We start from the raw sequence: 21,363 nt of genomic DNA, 5'->3' as shown, positions 1-21,363 counted from the left end.
CTTGTCCATATGCTTCCAGCATTGGATTTTGAGTTTCTTGTCTCAGCTCGTCCTCGTCTTCTGATAAAAGAACCTCGCATCCTCATCCTATACCGCTACATCTTGGGTATCGTCACTTACTGCTTCAGTTCTCATAACTTTGAATTTATCTTTATTAGTGACCATTTTTCAGACTGCTTCTGGAGTGTGTAGTGTAACGATCTTTCTCTCCATCCTGGCCCTTCTCATTAGATTGCAGAGTCTGCAAACATGGATGTGAAGGAGGCAACTTTCTTCGTCAGGTCGTTGACATATATTAGAAACAGAATGAGCCTGGCGGGTGTGGTTACGCCGACAAGTGATTGACAGGGTCCACCTTGGGAGTCTTGGGGCTGTTCCTCCCTCCCCCGCGGCCTTGCAAGACAATTATCACATTTGTCAAGCTGCAACGTTAAGTGTATCTTGCGTCTACAATCTGCTGTTTTCTCCGCAATGTTGCCGTGGGGTGCGTAGGTGCCGTAACTCTGTGGTTTACCTGCATGATGCTTGATGGGGTTCTTGGAGTTCTTCTACTCCCCAAGCCCGGCCCGAGGCCAGGCTTGACTTGTGAGAGTTTGGTCCACCAGGCTGTTGCTTGGAGCTGCCCGCAGGCCCACATTACCATCATAGCCTGGTTGGTCCGGCACTTTTGTTTAGAAAACAGTCTAGTTTTCTCTTGAAGATGTCCACGGTTGTTCTGGCAATATTTCTTATGCTCGCTGGGAGGACGTTGAACAACCGCGGACCTCTGATGTTTATACAGTGTTCTCCGATTGTGCCTACGGCACCTCGGCTCTTCACTGGTTCTATTCTTTACCAGTTATTACCCATTGACCTCATTTTGTGTGCTATCACTCCATGATCACATTTGTCGAATGCCTTTGCAAAGTTTGTATATACAACATCTACATTCTGTTTTTCTTCTAATGCCTCGGTGATTTTGTCGTAATAGTCAAGTAGCTGTGAGAGGCACTGATCTTCCCGCTCTAAATCCATGTTGGCCTGGATTGTGGAAGGTCATTGGTCTCCATGAAATTAGGTGACCTGACTCCTGATCACTCTCTCAAATACTTTTATGATGTGCGATGTTAGTGCAACTGGTCTATAATTCTTTGCCAATGCTTTGCTACCCTCCCTTGTGTAGAGGGGCAATGTCTGCTACTTTAAGCGCATCCGGTATCTCCCCTGTGTCCAAGCTCTTCGTCCACACTATACTGAGTGCCTGTGCTACTGGCACTTTGCATTTCTTTATAAATATTGAATTCCATGAGTCTGGACCCGGGGCTGAGTGCATGATGAGGTTGGTCCGGCATATTGTTAATTTCTCTTTCAAAATTTGTTACGCTCGTGTTGATATCAGTAATATTTACAGGGGTTTGTATATCCCTGCATAAAGAAGTCGTCCGGATCTTCCACTTTCATGCTGTGTATCGGAGTGCTAAACATGTCCTCATACTGCTTTTTTAGGGTTTCGCTAATTTCTTTGTCATCCTCAGTGTATGAACCTTCACTAGTACGAATAGGTCCAATACTAGTAGTAGTTTTTGCTTTTGATTTAGCATATGTGAAGAAATATTTTGGGTTTTTCTTTAGAACACAGCAATTCAAGAAATAGTTACCTTTCTTCAGTCTGGTATGAATGCTTCAGTCTCTGTTCGATATCTTCAATCTCCCTGTTTAAATTATTCCTTCTTTGTATGGAAAGTCGTGTCTGCTTAAGCATTTCCGTTAATTTCTTCATTCTTTTGTAATGTCGTCTGCGTTCTCTTTCTACATTGGACCTCTTCCCGGCTTTCCTCAAAGGAACATGTTTCAGACATGACTTCATATGCTTCAGAAGTCAGTTTTTCTATTCCTTGTGTAGGATTTTTATTACTTAGAACATTTTCCCATTGAATGTTTGTAAGTTCCCTGTTTATTTTCTCCCAGTCTATCCTTTTATTATTAAAATTGAATTTATTGAAGAACCCTTCTCGCTTGTTTCTCTGGGGCCTACTACCGCTATTAATGTTAATTTGCATTTCAATGAGCTTGTGGTCCGAATACATCGTATTTGAGACAGTAATGTCTTTGATTAGCTCATCATTGTTTGTGAATATCAGGTCCAGCGTGTTTTCGTTCCTAGTTGGTTCTGTAGTCTGCTGACTGAGCGAGAATTTGTCACAGAATCTCTGTAGTTCTCTGAACTGTGGTTGGTTATTTCCAGGTTGATTTCCTGCTATAATGTTATTGTTTACTATTCTCCATTGTAAACTGCGTAGATTGAAGTCGCCAAGGAAGATAACCTAGCAAACCCAGTACCAGATATTATCGAGGATATCCTCTATTTTGTGGATCTGTTCAGTGAATTCCTCAACTGTTGCATCTGGCGGTTTGTATATTAAAATAATAATTAGATTTATATTTTCTACCATGATTCCAAATACCTGTACCAGCTCATTGGTCGAGTTCAGGAGCTCTGTGCATGGTTTGTGACCGTTTTCCTCCTCAGTTTTATCTCGGGCACTAATTTAAGCCCTTGCTACTCATCATTGCTTTCCAGCTTACCGCAGTCAAGGTAAATTATATATTATCAGTTTATACGTTCAGTGTTGGGGTTATGTCAGTTCTAAGGTCTTGAGATGGTCGGAGGGAAAGGTTGTGTGCTGAAATATATGTACTCTAGTTAAGTCGGTCTGTTTAACAAGTGCTAGGAGCCATGTTCAGAGTCGCCATCACTTTATTTTCCTCCTCGCGTTTTCTTGAGACAGTGATCCACTCGAGGGGCAGCAAAGCCCCACAACACATCATTTCAAGATGAAACATACTTACTAGGAAGTCCCCACTAGAGAAAAAAATGACCCTAGCTGCAACTCTAGCATCAATACATGCATACAAGCATCTGTGTGTGTGTGTGTATATATGTATGGATGTCACACCACAGTCATCTAGGCACGTGCATGTATGTTAAAATACATGGGAAGAACCTTACAAACACTCGTGGCTCACATACGAAAAGAGCAAGTTTAGCTTCTCCCACCCCCCCTCACTCCACCCCCCCCTCCCTCTCTCCACCCCCTCACTCACACGGTGTAGACTGCGGGGGAAACAGGTGGAAAATGACATCACCAGACCCCTTCCTGTACGGCAGATAGAGCGGCTTGCTGCATAAACAGGTGTGTGGTGGTGGTGGCGGCGGCGCGGCACCCCACATCACCACCATCACGGCGGCTGAACGTGGCGGGTGTCACAACAGGTGTTGGGGAGAGTGATGTTCAGCTTCACGGCTGCGTCTCCGTTCTTGTTGGTGCCCTCGGGGTGGTGCGGGAGGATGGTGCCCCTCGGGGTGGTGCGGGAGGATGGTGCCCCTCGGGGTGGTGCGGGAGGATGGTGCCCCTCGGGGTGGTGCCCTCGGGGTGGTGCGGGAGGATGTTGCCCCTCGGGGTGGTGCGGGAGGATGGTGCCCCTCGGGGTGGTGCCCCTCGGGGTGGTGCCCCTCGGGGTGGTGACCTCGGGGTGGTGCCCTCAGGGTGGTGCGGGAGGATGGTGCCCCTCGGGGTGGTGCCCCTCGGGGTGGGGTTTGTCTGGTAATTAGTGTTATACGTATAATCACTTAGACGGTAAGTATCAGGAGGACTGGTTCCAACTCTGCACACACAAATAACTCCTCAAGACACCAGGAGGCATGGCAGCGAACTGTGCAAAGTAGCTCCGTTGAAAATCTGAGGTGCAGTAGATTCAGAGACAGTTTTATTACCGTGTTCAAAAGGGAACGTGATAAAACCTCCAAAAATGGATACCCGATCAACGTGGCTGTGATGAGCGGCGTCTAACAACCTGGTTGACCAGGCCACCAACAAGGAGGCCTGGTCAGACACACCTGCGGGGATGTAGATCTTTGGAACGTTTGTTGTGGCTTTTAGATTCAGCTACTGGGAACCGAAAGTTCCAAGTAGCACAGGCTATGGTGAGCCCGTAGCAGACTTACTTGGCACAGGAGCGGAGTTGTGACTGTGCGTAGGCTGTAGCTTGGATCATGGAACTTGGGCTGTAACGGGGGGTAGTCTGTAACTGGCTGTATCTTGGTACCATCTCAAGGTAATTAATATTCTGGTGAGAGTGTAGTAGAGAGGCTGGTCATCCCTCGCCAAAGATTAAGCCTCTTCAGTGAATGGCAAACGGCCGCCTCGTCTACTCAGGACCCCATTAGTGGCTACGGCAGTCCTCGTCACTACCCGGAAGTGACACCTGGTTCATGGGGTTCTGAGAGTTCTACTCCCCCAAGCCCGGCCCGAGGCCAGGCTTGACTTGTGACAGCAGCCGTCGGGTGCGACTTGCATATATATAAGGCATTCCTTAAGTGTTCTCTATATACCAGTTGCTAAATGAACTGCATGCAATTGTCCAGGCTCGTCCAGGCTGTTAGGGATCCCTGAGGAATCCTGGGGACCTCTGAGCAACCCTGGGGGGGGGGGGGGAGGAACCTCTTTGAGGAATCCTGGGAGAAGACCAGTTCTTTCTTTTTGGGTATGTATTTTATCTATAAACTTTCTTAAACTACTGTACATAAATAGCTTTATAAAAAAAGTGACCCCCAGTATGAAATCCTTAATTGGCTTGTTTAAAGACTCCCATAGTTAAACGCTAGTGACGTTACTCCTGGTCACCCATCCAGTCGGTGGTCGGACCAATGAATACGTAGCGTGTGGGGCCGAGCGAGGCACTCTCCATTGATCAAGGAAACTGTTCTGACCCTAAAAGGTACAAGAGCCAGACAACCTCGTGTGGACATGGAGCTAAATCGTACACGGGTAATCCACAGATTAATCATTTTTACGAGGATGTCTAGGGTAAATACTGGTTCAGTAACACGGTTGTTGATTTGTGGAACCAGTTACCGCGTAACGTGGTGGTGGGGTCCCTCGATTGTTTCAAGCGTGGGTTGGACATGTATATGAGTGGGATTCAACTCTTTTTAACCCTGTCGTAGCTCAGTCGATTAAGGCAGTGTCCGGGATGCTCCCGGACGCAGGTTCGAATCCTCGTCACGGCCCTTGTGGATTTGTTCTCATGAGTGGGATTGCGTTGGTTATAAATAGGAGCTGCCTCGTATGGGCCAAAAGGCCTGCATTTACCTTCATTCTTATTACACACAGAAATCACAATAGGGTGATGAATCAAATGAACAAATCCACAAGGGCTAAAGTGTCGTAGCTCAGTCGATAAAGGCAGCGTCTGGGATGATCTCGGACGTAGGTTCGAATCCTCGTCACGGCCCTTGTGGATTTTTCTTCATGTTCTTGTTGAACAATACCACGAGATGCTAGAGTGAGAAAATTTGAGTAAAGAAGTGTACACATACTGCAGCTGTAGTCATTACAGATAACGTGTAATATAATCCTTCATAGACGACAGAGGGAACTAATGTACTGGTGGCATGTAAATCTTCCTTAGGTACCCCAGGGTAAACGTGTGATGTTTAGAGAAGAGTAACTGAACCTCTCGCTCTATGAGACGGGGTGGAGAGGAATTTAAATTAGTTGTGAAACTCTGATAATAACCGAATATAGTGTGAATCAAACGTTTGGCACCTGGATGTAGTCGTCATTGTAAACGTTCAATGAACTATCACAACAACAACAGTATAATCGTTGGTAGCGACGCTGCTGTCAGATGGCATCATCACAACACCACTGTCGACGTGTTACCTGCCACCATCACCATGATGCGGGGACCTGGACCGTGATGTGTATCGGTCCTGAGGGACCACTGGACATGGTATGGCCCTCATAAAGGCGTCTCTGGAATGTACTGCGTCAATTAAACAAATCCACAAGAGCCGTGACGAGGATTTGGATGTACTAGACGTGGATTTGTTCATTTGATGTATCACGTTATTGTGATTTGTGTGTGTGTACTGCGTCAATATTCGTGGAGGGAGAGTTCAGACTGTTACCAGTCTGAATCAAAGCATCAGGCTTTTGTCACGCGTTTAGTTCATTCTTCACATGGATACCTGTTGATTTAGTTTTACCTCCTTCCGCAGCCTGGCCTGTACTCACCTATTTGTGCTTGCGGGGGTTGAGCTGGCTCTTTGGTCCCGCCTCTCAACTGTCAATCAACTGGTGTACAAGTTCCTGTGCCTATTGGGCTCTATCATATCTACACTTGAAACTGTGTATGGAATCAGCCTCCACCACATCACTTCCTAATGCATTCCATTTGTCAACCACTCTGACACTGAAAAAAATTCTTTCTAATATCTCTGTGGCTCATTTGGGCACTCAGATTCCACCTGTGTCCCCTTGTGCGTTTGTCCCTTGTGTTAAATAGCCTGTCTTTATCTACCCTGTCAATTCCTCTGAGAATCTTGTACGTGGTGATCATATCCCCCCCCCCCTAACTCTTCTGTCTTCTAGCGACGTGAGGTTTAATTCCCGTAGTCTCTCCTCGTAGCTCATACCTCTCAGCCTGGGTAGTGTTGAGTATTTGAGTGTTGATTGCACAATAGACCAGGAGGTTTAAAACTGTTTACAGTTTTACATGTCACATTCACATTAAATCATGTGAATGATTTAATGGATTGTCAGAGTTTACAAGCTGAATAATCTGGTAGTGGCTCAGCCTCGCTAACTTTGTCACACACTTCCATAACTCGGATGGCCATGCTGGTGCTTATTGTCCGAGGAATTTGTCAAAACTGCTAAAAAATTATATATATATATATATATATATATACCCAAATCACGGAACTATTTACTCTACCCACCATGAGAGTAAGGACAAGACAAGAACATATATATATATATATATATATATATATATATATATATATATATATATATATATATATATATATATATATATATATATCACACACACACATATTCATATATACACAACATTCGTAATTGTGGAGATTTGATAGCTGGTCCTTGGTAAGGTGTAGACAGTTAAATATATGAAATTTCTTGAGTGATCGTTTTAGATGGGCTAAAGATTTGTTAATGTTAGGATATTCGTAAGAGTCTTAAGATTTGTTGTGTCCAGTTCCTAAGATTGTTGGACACGACGCTCATTAACAGCACATTAATTGGGTCGGTTTATAGTTTCCTGTTTGTTGTTGCATTAGTAGACAAATTTCGACATCCTCTTTCGAAGTTTCTATCATAATTTCTTGTCTGTTTTGCCTTGAGCATTATGATTTTTATATTATATAGTAATTATAATAAATATATATAAAGATGATAATAATATAACTTATTAATGTTGTTATTTTAGTAAATAATTAGAGAACGAGGGCACTTGATGGCCAATATACTGTATGTTCAGGCCAGTGTTCACGAGACTTATTCACAAGAGTTTTACTGTCAGTGGCTTGCCCTGGCTCCCTGGTGGGTACCCATTACATCCTCGTGTGGCCAAGTCTGCCCTCAAGTTTACACAGGGGGGGGGGGGGGGAACATGAGTTTACAGGGCTGACTTTTTTTTCTCGATTACCATTTGCGACGCTTGACTAGCTTTCTTTTTTCCTTTCCAGTTGGAGCCCCACAAGAGCGTTGTGAGTGTGGCCAGCGGGGGTCAGGCCAGCCCGGGCGGCCGCTCTCCCGGCCACTCGGCCCCCAAGGAGCCCCAGCCCCAGCAGCGGGACGACGTCAACGGGGTGCTCGAGAACGCCCCCATCTACGTCACCAGCGTCCCCAACCTCACCTCTGAACTCCCTCGCGCCAGGTCGCGGTCCAGGTCGTCGACGCCCAACCGGACGTCGCCAAGTCCGCGGCGCCACCACTCCGCGCGCAGCTCCAGGGACACCCCGCCCTCGCCCCTCACGCCCAGCCCGCGGCGGGAGGCGCCCACGCTCATCAGGAGCCTCGACAGTCCCAGCGTCGACCGCAGCTCGCGCCGCTCCAGCAAGAGGCGAAGCTCGGCCAAGCTGACCAACGGCCACCACGGGGCCGAGGCCGAGATAGAGGCTAACAAGAGCGGGGACGAGCTGGAGCTGACCCACGACCTGAACGACACGCTCGACGACACGGAGGAGATAGACCCGGACGACCTGGTGGAGGCGCAGTGCGACCGCACCGAGAGCGAGGACAAACTGGACTTGGAGGGGACGTGTCTGAGCGAGAGCGGCGACTCGCTCCCCGGCACGCCCGAGAAGGCCTACGGCATCACCCGCTCCGAGTCGAAGCGGTCGTCCCGCGGGAGCAGGCGGGATCGCGGGTCCCCGCGGGAGGTGCTGCTCGACCACGAGCCCCAGCTGGAGGTGCGGGCCAAGACGCCCCTCCACGCCGTCAGCAGCGTTGAGAGTCGCGACAGCACGAGGTACGTGACGGTCACTTCTGACCGGTCTTTTTCTGTGTTTATGCGTGCGGCACTCAACCTCCCTGTGAGTGCCTGCGTGCACCTTCCCCCTATGTGAGTGTTTACGTACACCAAGCTATACATGACTGATCCACACCCTAGTCTGTTATACCCCACGAGTCGTCATAAAGGTGAGTGAGTGACAGACAGATATGGTCAGCAGTCATGTGGTCAGCAATGTTGTCAGCAGTGCTGCACTAACATCAGGAAGTCTTCATTTTTTCGATAATCAAACGTGGCTGATGAATAAATACTGAGACAGGTGTTGCTGACAAGCGTTGTTTACCATCTGGTGACTAGATTGATTGATTGATTGATAAAGATTAAGCCACCTAAGAGGTGGCCGGCTGAAGCCCGAATGTGACTTCGAGCCGTTTATCGCGCAGAACGTGGAAGTGTGACACACTCCACTGTTAATTTCTCCTCTCTGTCGCTGTCTCGTCTCTGTTCTCTGCTCTCTGTCTCCTGGCTCTGTCCTTGCTCTTGTTCGTTCTCTGTCGCTCTGCCCTCGTCCCTGTCTCTCTGTTCCCGTCGACTCTCTGGTCTCCTGTCTCTCTGCTCTCTCTCCTCCCGTCTCTCTGTCTCTCTGTCTCTCTGTCTCTCTGTTCTTGTCTCTCTGCTCTCTCTCCCCCTCTCTCTCCTCTCTACTGTCTCTCTGTGACACACACACAGACACACACACTCATTGACCGAGATATCCTGGAGTGGGCTCTGCCCGGCCTGGGGGACAGGTGTTGATCGCTGCGCCTGTCACTACTCTTGACTCACAGCACCTGGAGTCATAAAGCAGTTACGCAAGTTCTCACACACCTGTATATCTTGTCTCAAGCTTTGCTGGTTGTGTTTACATTTATTACACAGTTTACGCGCACCGAAACTTTGTTTCGGACCTCGTATAAACTGTAATAAATGTAAACACAGCCGCCAAAGCTTGAGAAAAGATGTACAGCTTTGTGAGTACTTGCGTAACTGCTTGATGACTCCAGGTGCTGGCAGCTCCACAGACGAGTACACAGACGTCCGCAGATTTGTGCATGTGACTATATTACGAGTGAGGCGCCTAGCGCACTCGATCGGTACCCAGTGGCCATACTAATTCGTCTTGCCCGGCTGCCTGTGCTCGTTCCTCTCCCCCGCATGGTCAGTGCGGACTTGGGTGAATGGGAAGAGATCATAAACGGAGCTCTGCAACCTATCCTGAATTTTACAGGCAAAATTATAATAGGTGGAGCGACGGTAGAAATCTTAATGAGAGAGAATTTTATAGGTTCTTTTAGTGGCTGATTATGTAGAGTCTGTGGTGGTCCTGCGGGCCGCTGCCAAGGAGCTTCATCAGCTTCTATGGTCAGTGTATCATCAGCAAGACCCGGACCTCGGGCCGGTTTTCTTGATTAATGTTTACCGTCCTACGTTACCCTCTCACCGTCCTACGGTGAGGGAGAGGGGGGAGGGAGCGTTCCTTTTTATGATCCGTCTGTCTTACGGGCTATTCATGCCCGTACCACCTTTTTTGGTTGCTTAATCTTCATCAATCAATCCGTCTGTCGTCCGCTTCCGCTCCACTGACCCAACTATCGGTCGTTGGATCAGCGCCTCGACCACGCAAGTGATGAGGACGCCGGAGTGCATCTCTTCTTGAGTAACGACCTCTTGTAAGTGCCACCAGGCGGGGGGGGGGGGAGGGGACTGGCCAGGCTGTTTGAGTCTTTAATCAAGTGACTTACGACATCCTGCGTTACGGGCTATTCATGGCCGTGTCACCTCTTGGGTGGCTTAATCTTCATCTCCTCGACGTCCTGCGGGGTTGGCGGAGTGTTGGAGTGGTCGAGGTTACCGTTATCTTACCTTGCGGGGTAAAGGTCGGGGGGTGTGGGGGGGGGGGGGAGGGGTGGTCGTTTGGCATCACGGGTAAGGAGAGGGAAGAGGGTGAGGGGGGGGGGGTGAGTGGTGATTGGCACAAGTAAACTCTTACGGTGAGAGTCGCCTCCTGTTGTTAAAGATTTAGCTACTCAGGACGAAGTGTCCATGTAGCACGGGCTATGGTGAGCCCGTTAGTCGCCTCCTAATACTGGTTACTTTTGTTTGTCATGGCGCTTGAGATGAACGTTTTTGATACGGGTGTTGCTCGCGCGCCTGCAGGATGGAGCCGTTAGCTCTTGGACCCCGCCTTTCTAACCGTCGGCTGTGTAATGTACAGAATGCCGACCTGTTTTCCTCTTGACTACTACATTTCTCTCTCACTCACACCCCCCCCCCCCCTAAGAAGCAACCCGTAGCAATTGTCGAACTCCCAGGTATCTCTCTACTGCTGGTAGCTATTTGGGGAACAGGTGCATCAGATTAAAGAAAAATCTGTCCATTGGTTTCTGCTTCGACCAGGAATCGAACCCGGTTCCTTAGGACTGTGATCCAAGAGGGCTGTCCACTCAGCTGCGCGCGTGCGTGCGTGGGGGGGGGGGGGGGGACAGTGGAGGTGGAACCAGTAACTGATATTGTGTATAATTGGCTAACCTGACGCAGCAGTAAGCATGTAAATGCGACGCTCAATTCTTGCTTTGTTTTGCTTGAACGTGAGCTCCACGTAAACACTAAATGTTAAACCTTAGGCTTGTGACTGGAGAACCATTAAGCTGGCAGTACCACGGGTGACTGGAGAACCATTAAGCTGGCAGTACCACGGGTGACTGGAGAACCATTAAGCTGGCAGTACCACGGGTGACTGGAGAACCATTAAGCTGGCAGTACCACGGGTGACTGGAGAACCATTAAGCTGGCAGTACCCCGGGTGACTGGAGAACCATTAAGCTGGCAGTACCCCGGGGTGACTGGAGAACCATTAAGCTGGCAGTACCACGGGTGACTGGAGAACCATTAAGCTGGCAGTACCCCGGGGTGACTGGAGAACCATAAGCTGGCAGTACCCCGGGGTGACTGGAGAACCATAAGCTGGCAGTACCCCGGGGTGACTGGAGGACCATAAGCTGGCAGTACCCCGGGGTGACTGGAGAACCATAAGCTGGCAGTACCACGGGGTGACTGGAGAACCATTAAGCTGGCAGTACCACGGGGTGACTGGAGAACCATTAAGCTGGCAGTACCACGGGGTGACTGGAGAACCATTAAGCTGGCAGTACCACGGGGTGACTGGAGAACCATTAAGCTGGCAGTACCACGGGGTGACTGGAGAACCATTAAGCTGGCAGTACCACGGGGTGACTGGAGAACCATTAAGCTGGCAGTACCCCGGGGTGACTGGAGAACCATTAAGCTGGCAGTACCACGGGGTGACTGGAGAACCATTAAGCTGGCAGTACCACGGGGTGACTGGAGAACCATAAGCTGGCAGTACCACGGGTGACTGGAGAACCATAAGCTGGCAGTACCACGGGTGACTGGAGAACCATAAGCTGGCAGTACCACGGGGTGACTGGAGAACTATTAAGCTGGCAGTACCACGGGGTGACTGGAGAACTATTAAGCTGGCAGTACCACGGGGTGACTGGAGAACCATTAAGCTGACAGTACCACGGGTGACAGGAGCAGCATGCCAGTCAGTCATTGACAGGTGGGACAGGCATCAGGAGGGGTAGCACTCGCTGGCCCTGATACCGCCACTCGCCGCCTGACGCTTGGGTGGCGCCACTGTCTGATAACGAGACAACATTTAATATCGACACATTTTCCGTCTTATCTCCCCCGTATCGGTTAATACTGATCTCTACTAGGATGAATTCCTAACGTAAATTAATGTTCTAAAAGTCTTGAATATTAAGGCTAACGAATACAAAAATAGACTTGTGGAAGGTTGGTTATTTATTTAATTTTTAATATTAAATAAAAATCGGATGTTTCGTGCATTGTAAAATCCGTATCGAATGTTTTATAAATTTTGTGGCCCTTAGAATCGTAGACATTGTGGGCGTGGCGCTCGTACTTGGTACGGACCTCCATGCACACTTGGGTACGGTACGGGGGCTCCATACACACTTGGGTACGGTACGGGGGCTCCATACACACTTGGGTACGGTACGGGGGCTCCATACACACTTGGGTACGGTACGGGGGCTCCATACACACTTGGGTACGGTACGGGGGCTCCATACACACTTGGGTACGGTACGGGGGCTCCATACACACTTGGGTAAGGTACGGGGGCTCCATACACACTTGGGTACGGTACGGGGGCTCCATACACACATGGGTACGGTACGGGGGCTCCATACACACATGGGTACGGTACGGGGGCTCCATACACACTTGGGTACGGTACGGGGGCTCCATACACACTTGGGTAAGGTACGGGGGCTCCATACACACTTGGGTACGGTACGGGGGCTCCATACACACATGGGTACGGTACGGGGGCTCCATACACACATGGGTACGGTACGGGGGCTCCATACACACTTGGGTACGGTACGGGGGCTCCATACACACTTGGGTACGGTACGGGGGCTCCATACACACTTGGGTACGGTACGGGGGCTCCATACACACTTGGGTACGGTACGGGGGCTCCATACACACTTGGGTACGGTACGGGGGCTCCATACACACTTGGGTACGGTACGGGGGCTCCATACACACTTGGGTACGGTACGGGGGCTCCATACACACTTGGGTACGGTACGGGGGCTCCATACACACATGGGTACGGTACGGGGGCTCCATACACACATGGGTACGGTACGGGGGCTCCATACACACTTGGGTACGGTACGGGGGCTCCATACACACTTGGGTACGGTACGGGGGCTCCATACACACTTGGGTACGGTACAGGGGCTCCATACACACTTGGGTACGGTACGGGGGCTCCATACCTATACTGTAGTGTACTTGTTGCTCAAGTATAATACTGTTGTCTATGACGTTAGTGACGGGGGCTTGTTTCTCCCTCACTGTTTTTGTGCATCGTGACTTCCGTTAGCCGTTACCTTAACGGGAGATGGAGGAAGGGAAGAAAGGAAGGAAGGAAGGAGTTAGGCAAGGAAAGGAAGATTATCACCAAGATGTAGATGATGGTATGGGAAGGTGTGTTAGGCGGCCAGGCGACAGGAGTTAACATTAGTGTCTCCGGTAGGATGGAAGCATCTTTTAAGTTTTATGTAAGATTTTTTTTGTTTTTATCTGGCTAGGCCTAGGCCATCATGTACCTCTGTAACCCTTTCCGCTACCGTTGGCCACAGGCTGGGTATGGGGTGCATAATAAATATCTGGCTAAAGGATTCTGATTCGCCTTGCAATAGTTCTAATACACTTAATCATTTTCTGGAGCTAGGCTAAAGAATTTACTGACTGTGTTTCCTCTAGATTCACGAAACAGTTACGCAAGCACTTACGAACCTGCACATCTTTTCTCAATCTTTGGCGACTTTGTTTACATTTATTAAACGGTTAATGAGCTCCGAAGCACCAGGAGGCTGTTTATAACAGTAACAACAGTTGGGTGGGAAGTTTTCATGCTTGTAAACTGTTTAATAAATGTAACCAAAGCCGTCAAAGGTTGAGGAAAGATGTACACGTTCGTAAGTACTTGCGTAACTGCTTCGTGAATCTGTTCCCTGGTTGATGTGGTAACTCGAGCATAAATTTATAGCGTCTTCTTAAAAGTATTGTTGCAGTGATATTTCTTATCGCTAGTAAGTTGTGATTTTATTTTGTATTTTGGGGTTTCTGATGTCTCGTTAATTTTGTTAATGATCAATACTTTCAGAAGAGTGTCTTGCTGCTCTAAAACAGTGCTAACCTGAGTTGTATAACTCATTAGTTTCCAAAATCTGGCAAGTTGTCATCTTAACCCCTGTCTTAAAGATCTTTGTGGGTCGTTAGTGCGAGGGAAGGGAACTATCAGGAGAAAGCACTAAGCCATTAGAACTATATGGCACTTGAAATCGGCGAGGATAAGGATTTGCGATGGGACAAGGGGGGGGGGAAGAAATGGTGCCCAACCACTTGGACAGTCGGGGATTGAACTCTATGGTCCACGTTAGTGCGACGGGACTGTGATTTTTGTTGTCAGTCTTGTGCTACCTCCCTTGCCAAGTGAGGCGATGTGCGAAGTTTTTATTTCTGTATTATACACAGGTGGGTACAGGACCAGACAACGTCTGACACCTGTTAACAGGCTGAAATCTTTCCCTTCCTATTTGTTATGGTAAGTCTTAACCAGCGGTAAGCCTTCCGCTAGACTTCCCTGGAACACGATCTGACAATCGGTGGTGGTGATATAGATTCAGCCACTCGGAACAAGTTCCAAGTAGCACGGGCTATGGTGAGCCCGTAGTGAATTTGCCTGGCACAGGCAAATGTTCATGTTCACCATGTTCACCCTACTGCTGGGTGAACATGGTGGGGTTGTTAGGGGGGGTGGGGTGGTTGCGGTGAACAGTTAACAATAGGCGTTCAGACTATCCTCCCTGGGGGGGCAGGACTCTTAACCACATCGGCCTTGGGGGGGGGGGGGGGAAGTGTCACTACTGGGTCACGAATGAACGTATTTTCGGGGTCTGCGGGATGCCTGTCTCCCAGGCTTTTTATCCGTAGTTTACCCAATATCCTGGCGGTCGGTACCGTTTTCTAAATAATGATTCTCCTGACTCTGATCACGTTGGCATATTGGAGGTGTTGTCGGGAGGTCTATCGTCTGAAGGATCGGGGTTGAAAGTGAAAATGAACTTTTGTACTTAAGTGCTTGCGTGCGCATGCGTGTTGTGTGGGGGGGGATGAGGGTAGAAGTTAGCATCGTGTGGGGGGGGGGGAGAGGTAGGTGTGTGTGTGTGTGTACTCACCTAGTTGTGTTTGCGGGGGTTGAGCTCTGGCTCTTTGGTCCTTTGGTCTTTGTGTGTGTGTGTGTGTGTGTGTGTGTGTGTGTGTGTGTGTGTGTGTGTGTGTGTGTGTGTGTGTGTGTGCGCGTGCGTGCGCGTGTGCGTGCGTGCGCGCGTGCATGCAAGCAAGTGCAGGAGTTGCACATACTAGGTACAAGCACAGCAGTGGAATATGAGAAAAGCGTTGTTTACATTGGCATTTGTGCTGACTGGTTTGTTTACAGTGGAACGGCCACGACCCTCCCCTCCCCCCACATGCACCGTTAACCCTAACCTCCACCCCCCCCCCCCACCACCACCACCACATCACCACCACCACATCACCACCACCACATCACCACCACCACATCACCACCACCACATCACCACCACATCACCACCACCACCACCACCACATCACCACCACCACCACCACATCACCACCACCACCACCACCACATCATCACCACCACCACCACCACATCATCACCACCACCACCACATCATCACCACCACCACCACCACCACATCACCACCACCACCACCACATCACCACCACCACCCACATCACCACCACCCACATCACCACCACCACCCACATCACCACCACCACCACCACCCACATCACCACCACCACATCACCACCACCACATCACCACCACCACATCACCACCACCACATCACCACCACCACATCACCACCACCACCACCACATCACCACCACACCACCACCACCACCACATCACCACCACCACATCACCACCACCACATCACCACCACCACATCACCACCACCACATCACCACCACACCACCACATCATCACCACCACCACCACACCACCACATCACCACCACCACATTATCACCACCACCACCCCACCACCACCACATCACCACCACCACCACCACATCACCACCACCACATCACCACCACCACCACCACATCACCACCACCACCACCACATCACCACCACCACCACCACATCACCACCACCACCACCACATCACCACCACCACCACCACATCACCACCACCACCACCCACATCATCACCACCACCACCCACATCATCACCACCACCACCCACATCACCACCACCACCACCACATCACCACCACCACCACCACATCACCACCACATCACCACCACCACATCACCACCACATCACCACCACATCACCACCACCACCACCACATCACCACCACCACATCACCACCACCACATCACCACCACATCACCACCACATCACCACCACATCACCACCACATCACCACCACCACATCACCACCTACCACGTGCACCCTTCAGTCTCACGTGTCTCACCAGTCCCAACCAGTCTCGCACTGTTATTTTAATTCTGCCCCGATGGTCAACCAGGTTGTTGGACGCGACTGTTCGCAGCCTGACGTATGAATCACTGCCTGGTTGATCAGGTATCCTTCAGAGGTGTTTGACCAGCCGCGTCCAACAGCCTGGTTGACCAATCCAGCAACAAGGAGGCCTAAGCCAGGACCGGGCCGCGAGGGACATTGATTATTAGTATTAACATCTTTATTGACAATTACAATTTTGCCTAATCTGAGGATTTTGATAAAGTCTTATTAAAGTGATGATAATGCTGGTATTCACTGTCACGCAGGACAGAGGGTCATACACAAGACAATAGGTCTAAACTGTAGGCAGAAGCACATATATATCATGGTTACGATCAATGTTTTAATGTGTGGATATGTGAAAACAACTTTCTATTGTGCACTGCCACACAAGGGCAGGGATGGGTTCATAGGTGATGCAGCTTAGAAGTAACATAAATAAAAATTGTTCTTTATTCTTTAAAATGGACAAGCAAATTTTGGATAAATTGTTAGGATGTCGTCCAGAACACCTGAATCAATGAAATACACAGGTGGTGGTACAAGAGGCCAGGAGGTCTAAAGTCCTTTACGGTTTCACATTCAACATTATAGTGGTCTAGTGAATGCATTAAAGGTTAATCACAGAGTTTATAATCTGAGTACTCTGGTAGTGGCTCAGCCTCACTATGCCCAGAGACCTGAAAGCTGCATTATTAAAAGTTATGACAAGTTTTGTAATAATAGGTATTTGTATGGTCAGCACAGTAACCGAACCAGGCAACGCGATGTAGTCATTGCGCGAATTCGCCTTGGCTATAGGCACATCTGGTGGGGACATTGAGCTCCAAAATCATCCCAACCTGACAGCAAGGTTGGCGCCTTCTTTTGATAATTACTTACTTGAGCGTTTATTTCAAGTTCAAGTATGTTATTGAGACAAGAAAAAAATACACCTGGTTGATGGGGTTCTGGGAGTTATTCTACTCCCCAAGCCCGGCCCGAGGCCAGGCTTGACTTGTGAGAGTTTGGTCCACCAGGCTGTTGCTTGGAGCGGCCCACATACCCACCACAGCCCGGTTGGTCCGGCACTCCTTGGAGGAATAAATCTAGTTTTATTTCAAAGGCATAGTAGCTTAGGCTATTTCTACCCTACCCCCCCCCCCCCTTACCCAACACGTTTATCTTCTTCCTGGCATGGGCGTGAGGAAGGGGGGGGGGGCGAGCCACATTAAGAAATGTAACTGCATAACGCTTCCGGGTATTATATCATGACGAAGGGTGTTGTCTGTACACAATTACTAATTACACAATTTATTATTACTAATTCCAGATGGTTATTTTCCCCCAGAATCAAGTAAACCAATGGTGTTTTAGTGTGGTAGAAATAGAAATATGTTTATTGAGGTAAAATACACACAAAGGGATGAGGTAGCTCAAGCTATTCTCACCCCGTTCAGTACATCGTGTTAATACATACATAGACACACATCACAAACAATAAACGTATTACCGAACATTCTGAGAGATAAACATATACATTTCTTCCTTTACACACACTTACACTTTACCTCCTTTAGTGTGGTGGTTTAAATAATACCCCTTAGGACCCAACTGGAGTTGGTCTAAGGGGAAAAATTATGAAATAGTTTATATAGCATTACAGAAAGTGGAGACATGGATGACTGAACAGAAAGTGTCCTTGAGAATACACTATTAGTGGGAACAGGTTGTACAGTTAGGTCGTCGGGACTTGCTCAAACTATGGGAGAACTTGCATGTTTAACAACCTGTTCTTTTGCAAATTACGTCGCTTTTCGCTCGCTACGGCCAAAAAAAAGTAATTTGAAAATACGGGGAAAAAATTGAAAATATATTGTGGAAATTTGTTTTCCAAAAGAAGAAGTTAAGGGTCCTCTGGTAGGTTAGGAGGGCAGGAAGGACTCCTAAAGGTTTCAAAACGTCACGAAAACCGTTAATGGAAAGTTTCCTCTCCTAACCAAACAGCCGAAGCTAGAGGACCCCAAACAGAAAACGGGTCAGTACGTCACTTTCGTGAACCACTTTCATTTAGAATTACGTCGATTTTTAGCCTGAGTGCGTATACGTTTGAAAAGCGACGTAGTTTATAAGAGGACGGGTTGAGCTGGGGGAGGCGGACTGGGGAAGGCGGACTGGCTGGGGTTGGGGGCTGGTGAGGCGACCAGTCCATGCCTGGAATATATTACCCGGAGCCCCCCTTGCTGACGACTTACGGGCTCACCATAGCCCGTGCTACATGGACACTTCGTCGTGAGTAGCTAAATCTGAAGCAACAACATCATCATTGCCGACGACTCCAGCACAAGATATAATTTGTTGTTCTCTGCAAGTTTCAAAAAATCTTTTGCAGACCTTGAACATTTTAAAACTGACACTGTAGTATATATATATATATCTGTTGGCGTGTATAAGAAATATTGCCGGGTGAAAGGTGAAGCTGTAGATATAACTCTGGAGGTTCGTTCGGCAAGTGCCTGATCAGTCAGGTTATGGTGGTGTTGGTGTGGTCACTGAAAACAATATCCTGGGTGATTAAGCAGTCACTAGCGACATGTGACCGGGGCTACCACAGCACACCTCCACCACCGTCCTCTCCACAGCTAAACCTTCCTCTTCCCCCAAGCTGATCCTACCTGGCGTCTGTGTGTGTGGTCCTAGGGGTCTCCAGCTTCCCGGGCTGTGTGTCTGAGCAGGAATCTGTTGATTATTGAAAATGCTCCAGTCTGATGCTTTTGTGCATTCTTTGTTGACCCCTTTCTTTAGGGGAGAGGGAAGAGGACGGGTGGGGCCTGGGGAGCCCCTAAATTGGATAAAGGATAGGAGGCTTAATAAGGGTCCAGGGCGAAGCGATAGGTTGACACTCGTGGTTGTGGGGGGGATGGGGGATTTGGTTAGTTATTTGGTTAAGTTATTGTGACTTTTTGCTGTACAGACTGTGTTTCCACCCTTGTACACTTGTGTTTCCACCCTTGTACACTTGTGTTTCCACCCTTGTACACTTGTGTTTCCACCCTTGTACACTTGTGTTTCCACCCTTGTAAAGATAAGCTGTAAGGATGGGTGAACCAGGTCTTGGTAGGAGGCCTGGTGGAGGACAGGACCGCGAGAACAAGTTCAAGTACGTTCATTGAGACCCGTGTCAAAGGACTATAGTAGCTTAGGCTATTTCTACCCCGTCCTCCGCGGGGGACGTTGAGCTCCGACATCCTCGCAAGGTAACCACAAGGTAAGGTAACCGCACCACTTCCTCTTCCACCCTCTCATTGGTCTTTCCTCATCCTTACTAATCTTCTTCCCGCACCCCCAACTAATCTCTTCCCCCCCCCCCTTGCACCCCCACCAGCAACGCCTCCTCCCCCCCACCGCTCCCCTCCGTGCACCTCACAGGTTCCTTGCCTTGACGGGTCTATTTCGTCTGGCAATAGACTCGTGATGTGCCTGCCAGTCTGATTTTTTACTAACGCCAAAAACATTTTTCTTGCGCCGTAGACAAGTTGGGTCATCTCCTCGGCCCGAATGTGGTCAGGGGGATTAGAAATAGCCTAAGCTACTCTATCCCTTTGAGATGTATTTCTTTCTTCTCTAAATAAAACATACTTGAACGTGGTCATCGCTCTGGTAAGTACTGACGACCAGTGAACCTACCAAGGGCCAGCATGGGTTACCCCGAAGTTACCACTGACTGGATCCTTCTCCAGTCAGTGGACGTCCGTCCGCCCTGGCGACACCTGCACGCGCCTCTCCTGGCGGCGGCCCACTTTGAATTTCTTGATTTCACTTTGAAATTTTCGTTGACAAGGGCGGGAGAGAACCCGGGGGGGGGGAGGAGGGATTCATCCATCACTTGGTGTCTACTTAGGAAATATGATCATCTTTTCTCAATCATAGTTGCTGGTACCATACATACGCATGTACCATACCTGGTTGATGGGGTTCTGGGAGTTCTTCTACTCCCCAAGCCCGGCCCGAGGCCAGGCTTGACTTATGAGAGTTTGGTCCACTAGGCTGTTGCTTGGAGCGGCCCGCAGGCCCACATACCCACCACAGCCCTGTTGGTCCGGCACTCCTTGGAGGAATACACATATATGACCTATACAATCCTGTTAGATGGGGGATTTTAGACAAGATCATAGCTGGCTCTTGATCTATATACTCTATAATTCCTCATATAGAATAGGGTAGCGGCGCTTTGTTGCGTGTACCTTAATTCTTTTCTCCGTATTTCGCTTTTCTTAATATTATAATTATTAATAATCTGAAATCTCTGCGCACTGTAACGTTGATTTCTGTGTGCTGTACTAAACGGGAAGTGGGAAGTCTGCACGTTGTGATGATGTGTCTGCCGGTCTGCTGGCACAGGTCTGCCAGGCAGGCCTGGCCTGATCAACCAGGCTGTGACTCATACGTCAGGCTGCGAGCAGCCGCGTCTAACAGCCTGGTTGATCAGTCCAGCAACCAGGAGAAGCAACCTGCTTCAAAGCAGGAGAGATTGCTGAAATAGAGGGAATACAGAGATCATATACGGCACGCATAGACGCAATAAAGCACCTAAATTATTGGGATCGTCTCAAAGCCCTCCAAATGTACTCACTAGAAAGAAGACGAGAGAGATATCAAATAATATACACCTGGAAGATACTGGAGGGCCAAGTACCAAATCTACACAGTAAAATAACAACGTACTGGAGTGAACGACATGGAAGAAAATGTAGAATAGAACCAATGAAGAGCAGAGGTGCCATAGGCACAATCAGAGAACACTGTATAAACATCAGAGGTCCGCGGTTGTTCAACGTCCTCCCA

General features: G+C 48.8%; 1 protein-coding gene across 1 annotated transcript in view; it reads left to right on the top strand.

The window, feature by feature from the left end:
• The window catches only part of LOC123765695 (protein PALS1), a 368,225-nt gene that overhangs the window by 227,295 nt on the left and 119,567 nt on the right, over nt 1-21,363 (top strand). The window contains exon 6 of the mRNA XM_069336852.1: nt 7,538-8,322. Coding sequence (XP_069192953.1) covers nt 7,538-8,322 — 785 coding nt within the window. The remainder of the gene's footprint in view (nt 1-7,537; nt 8,323-21,363) is intronic.

This window comes from Procambarus clarkii, chromosome 37 (genome assembly GCF_040958095.1).
Source record: "Procambarus clarkii isolate CNS0578487 chromosome 37, FALCON_Pclarkii_2.0, whole genome shotgun sequence".
Lineage (NCBI taxonomy): Eukaryota > Metazoa > Arthropoda > Malacostraca > Decapoda > Cambaridae > Procambarus > Procambarus clarkii.
Note: the sequence above shows the minus strand (reverse complement) of the source record. Positions and strands in the feature narration are given on the sequence as shown.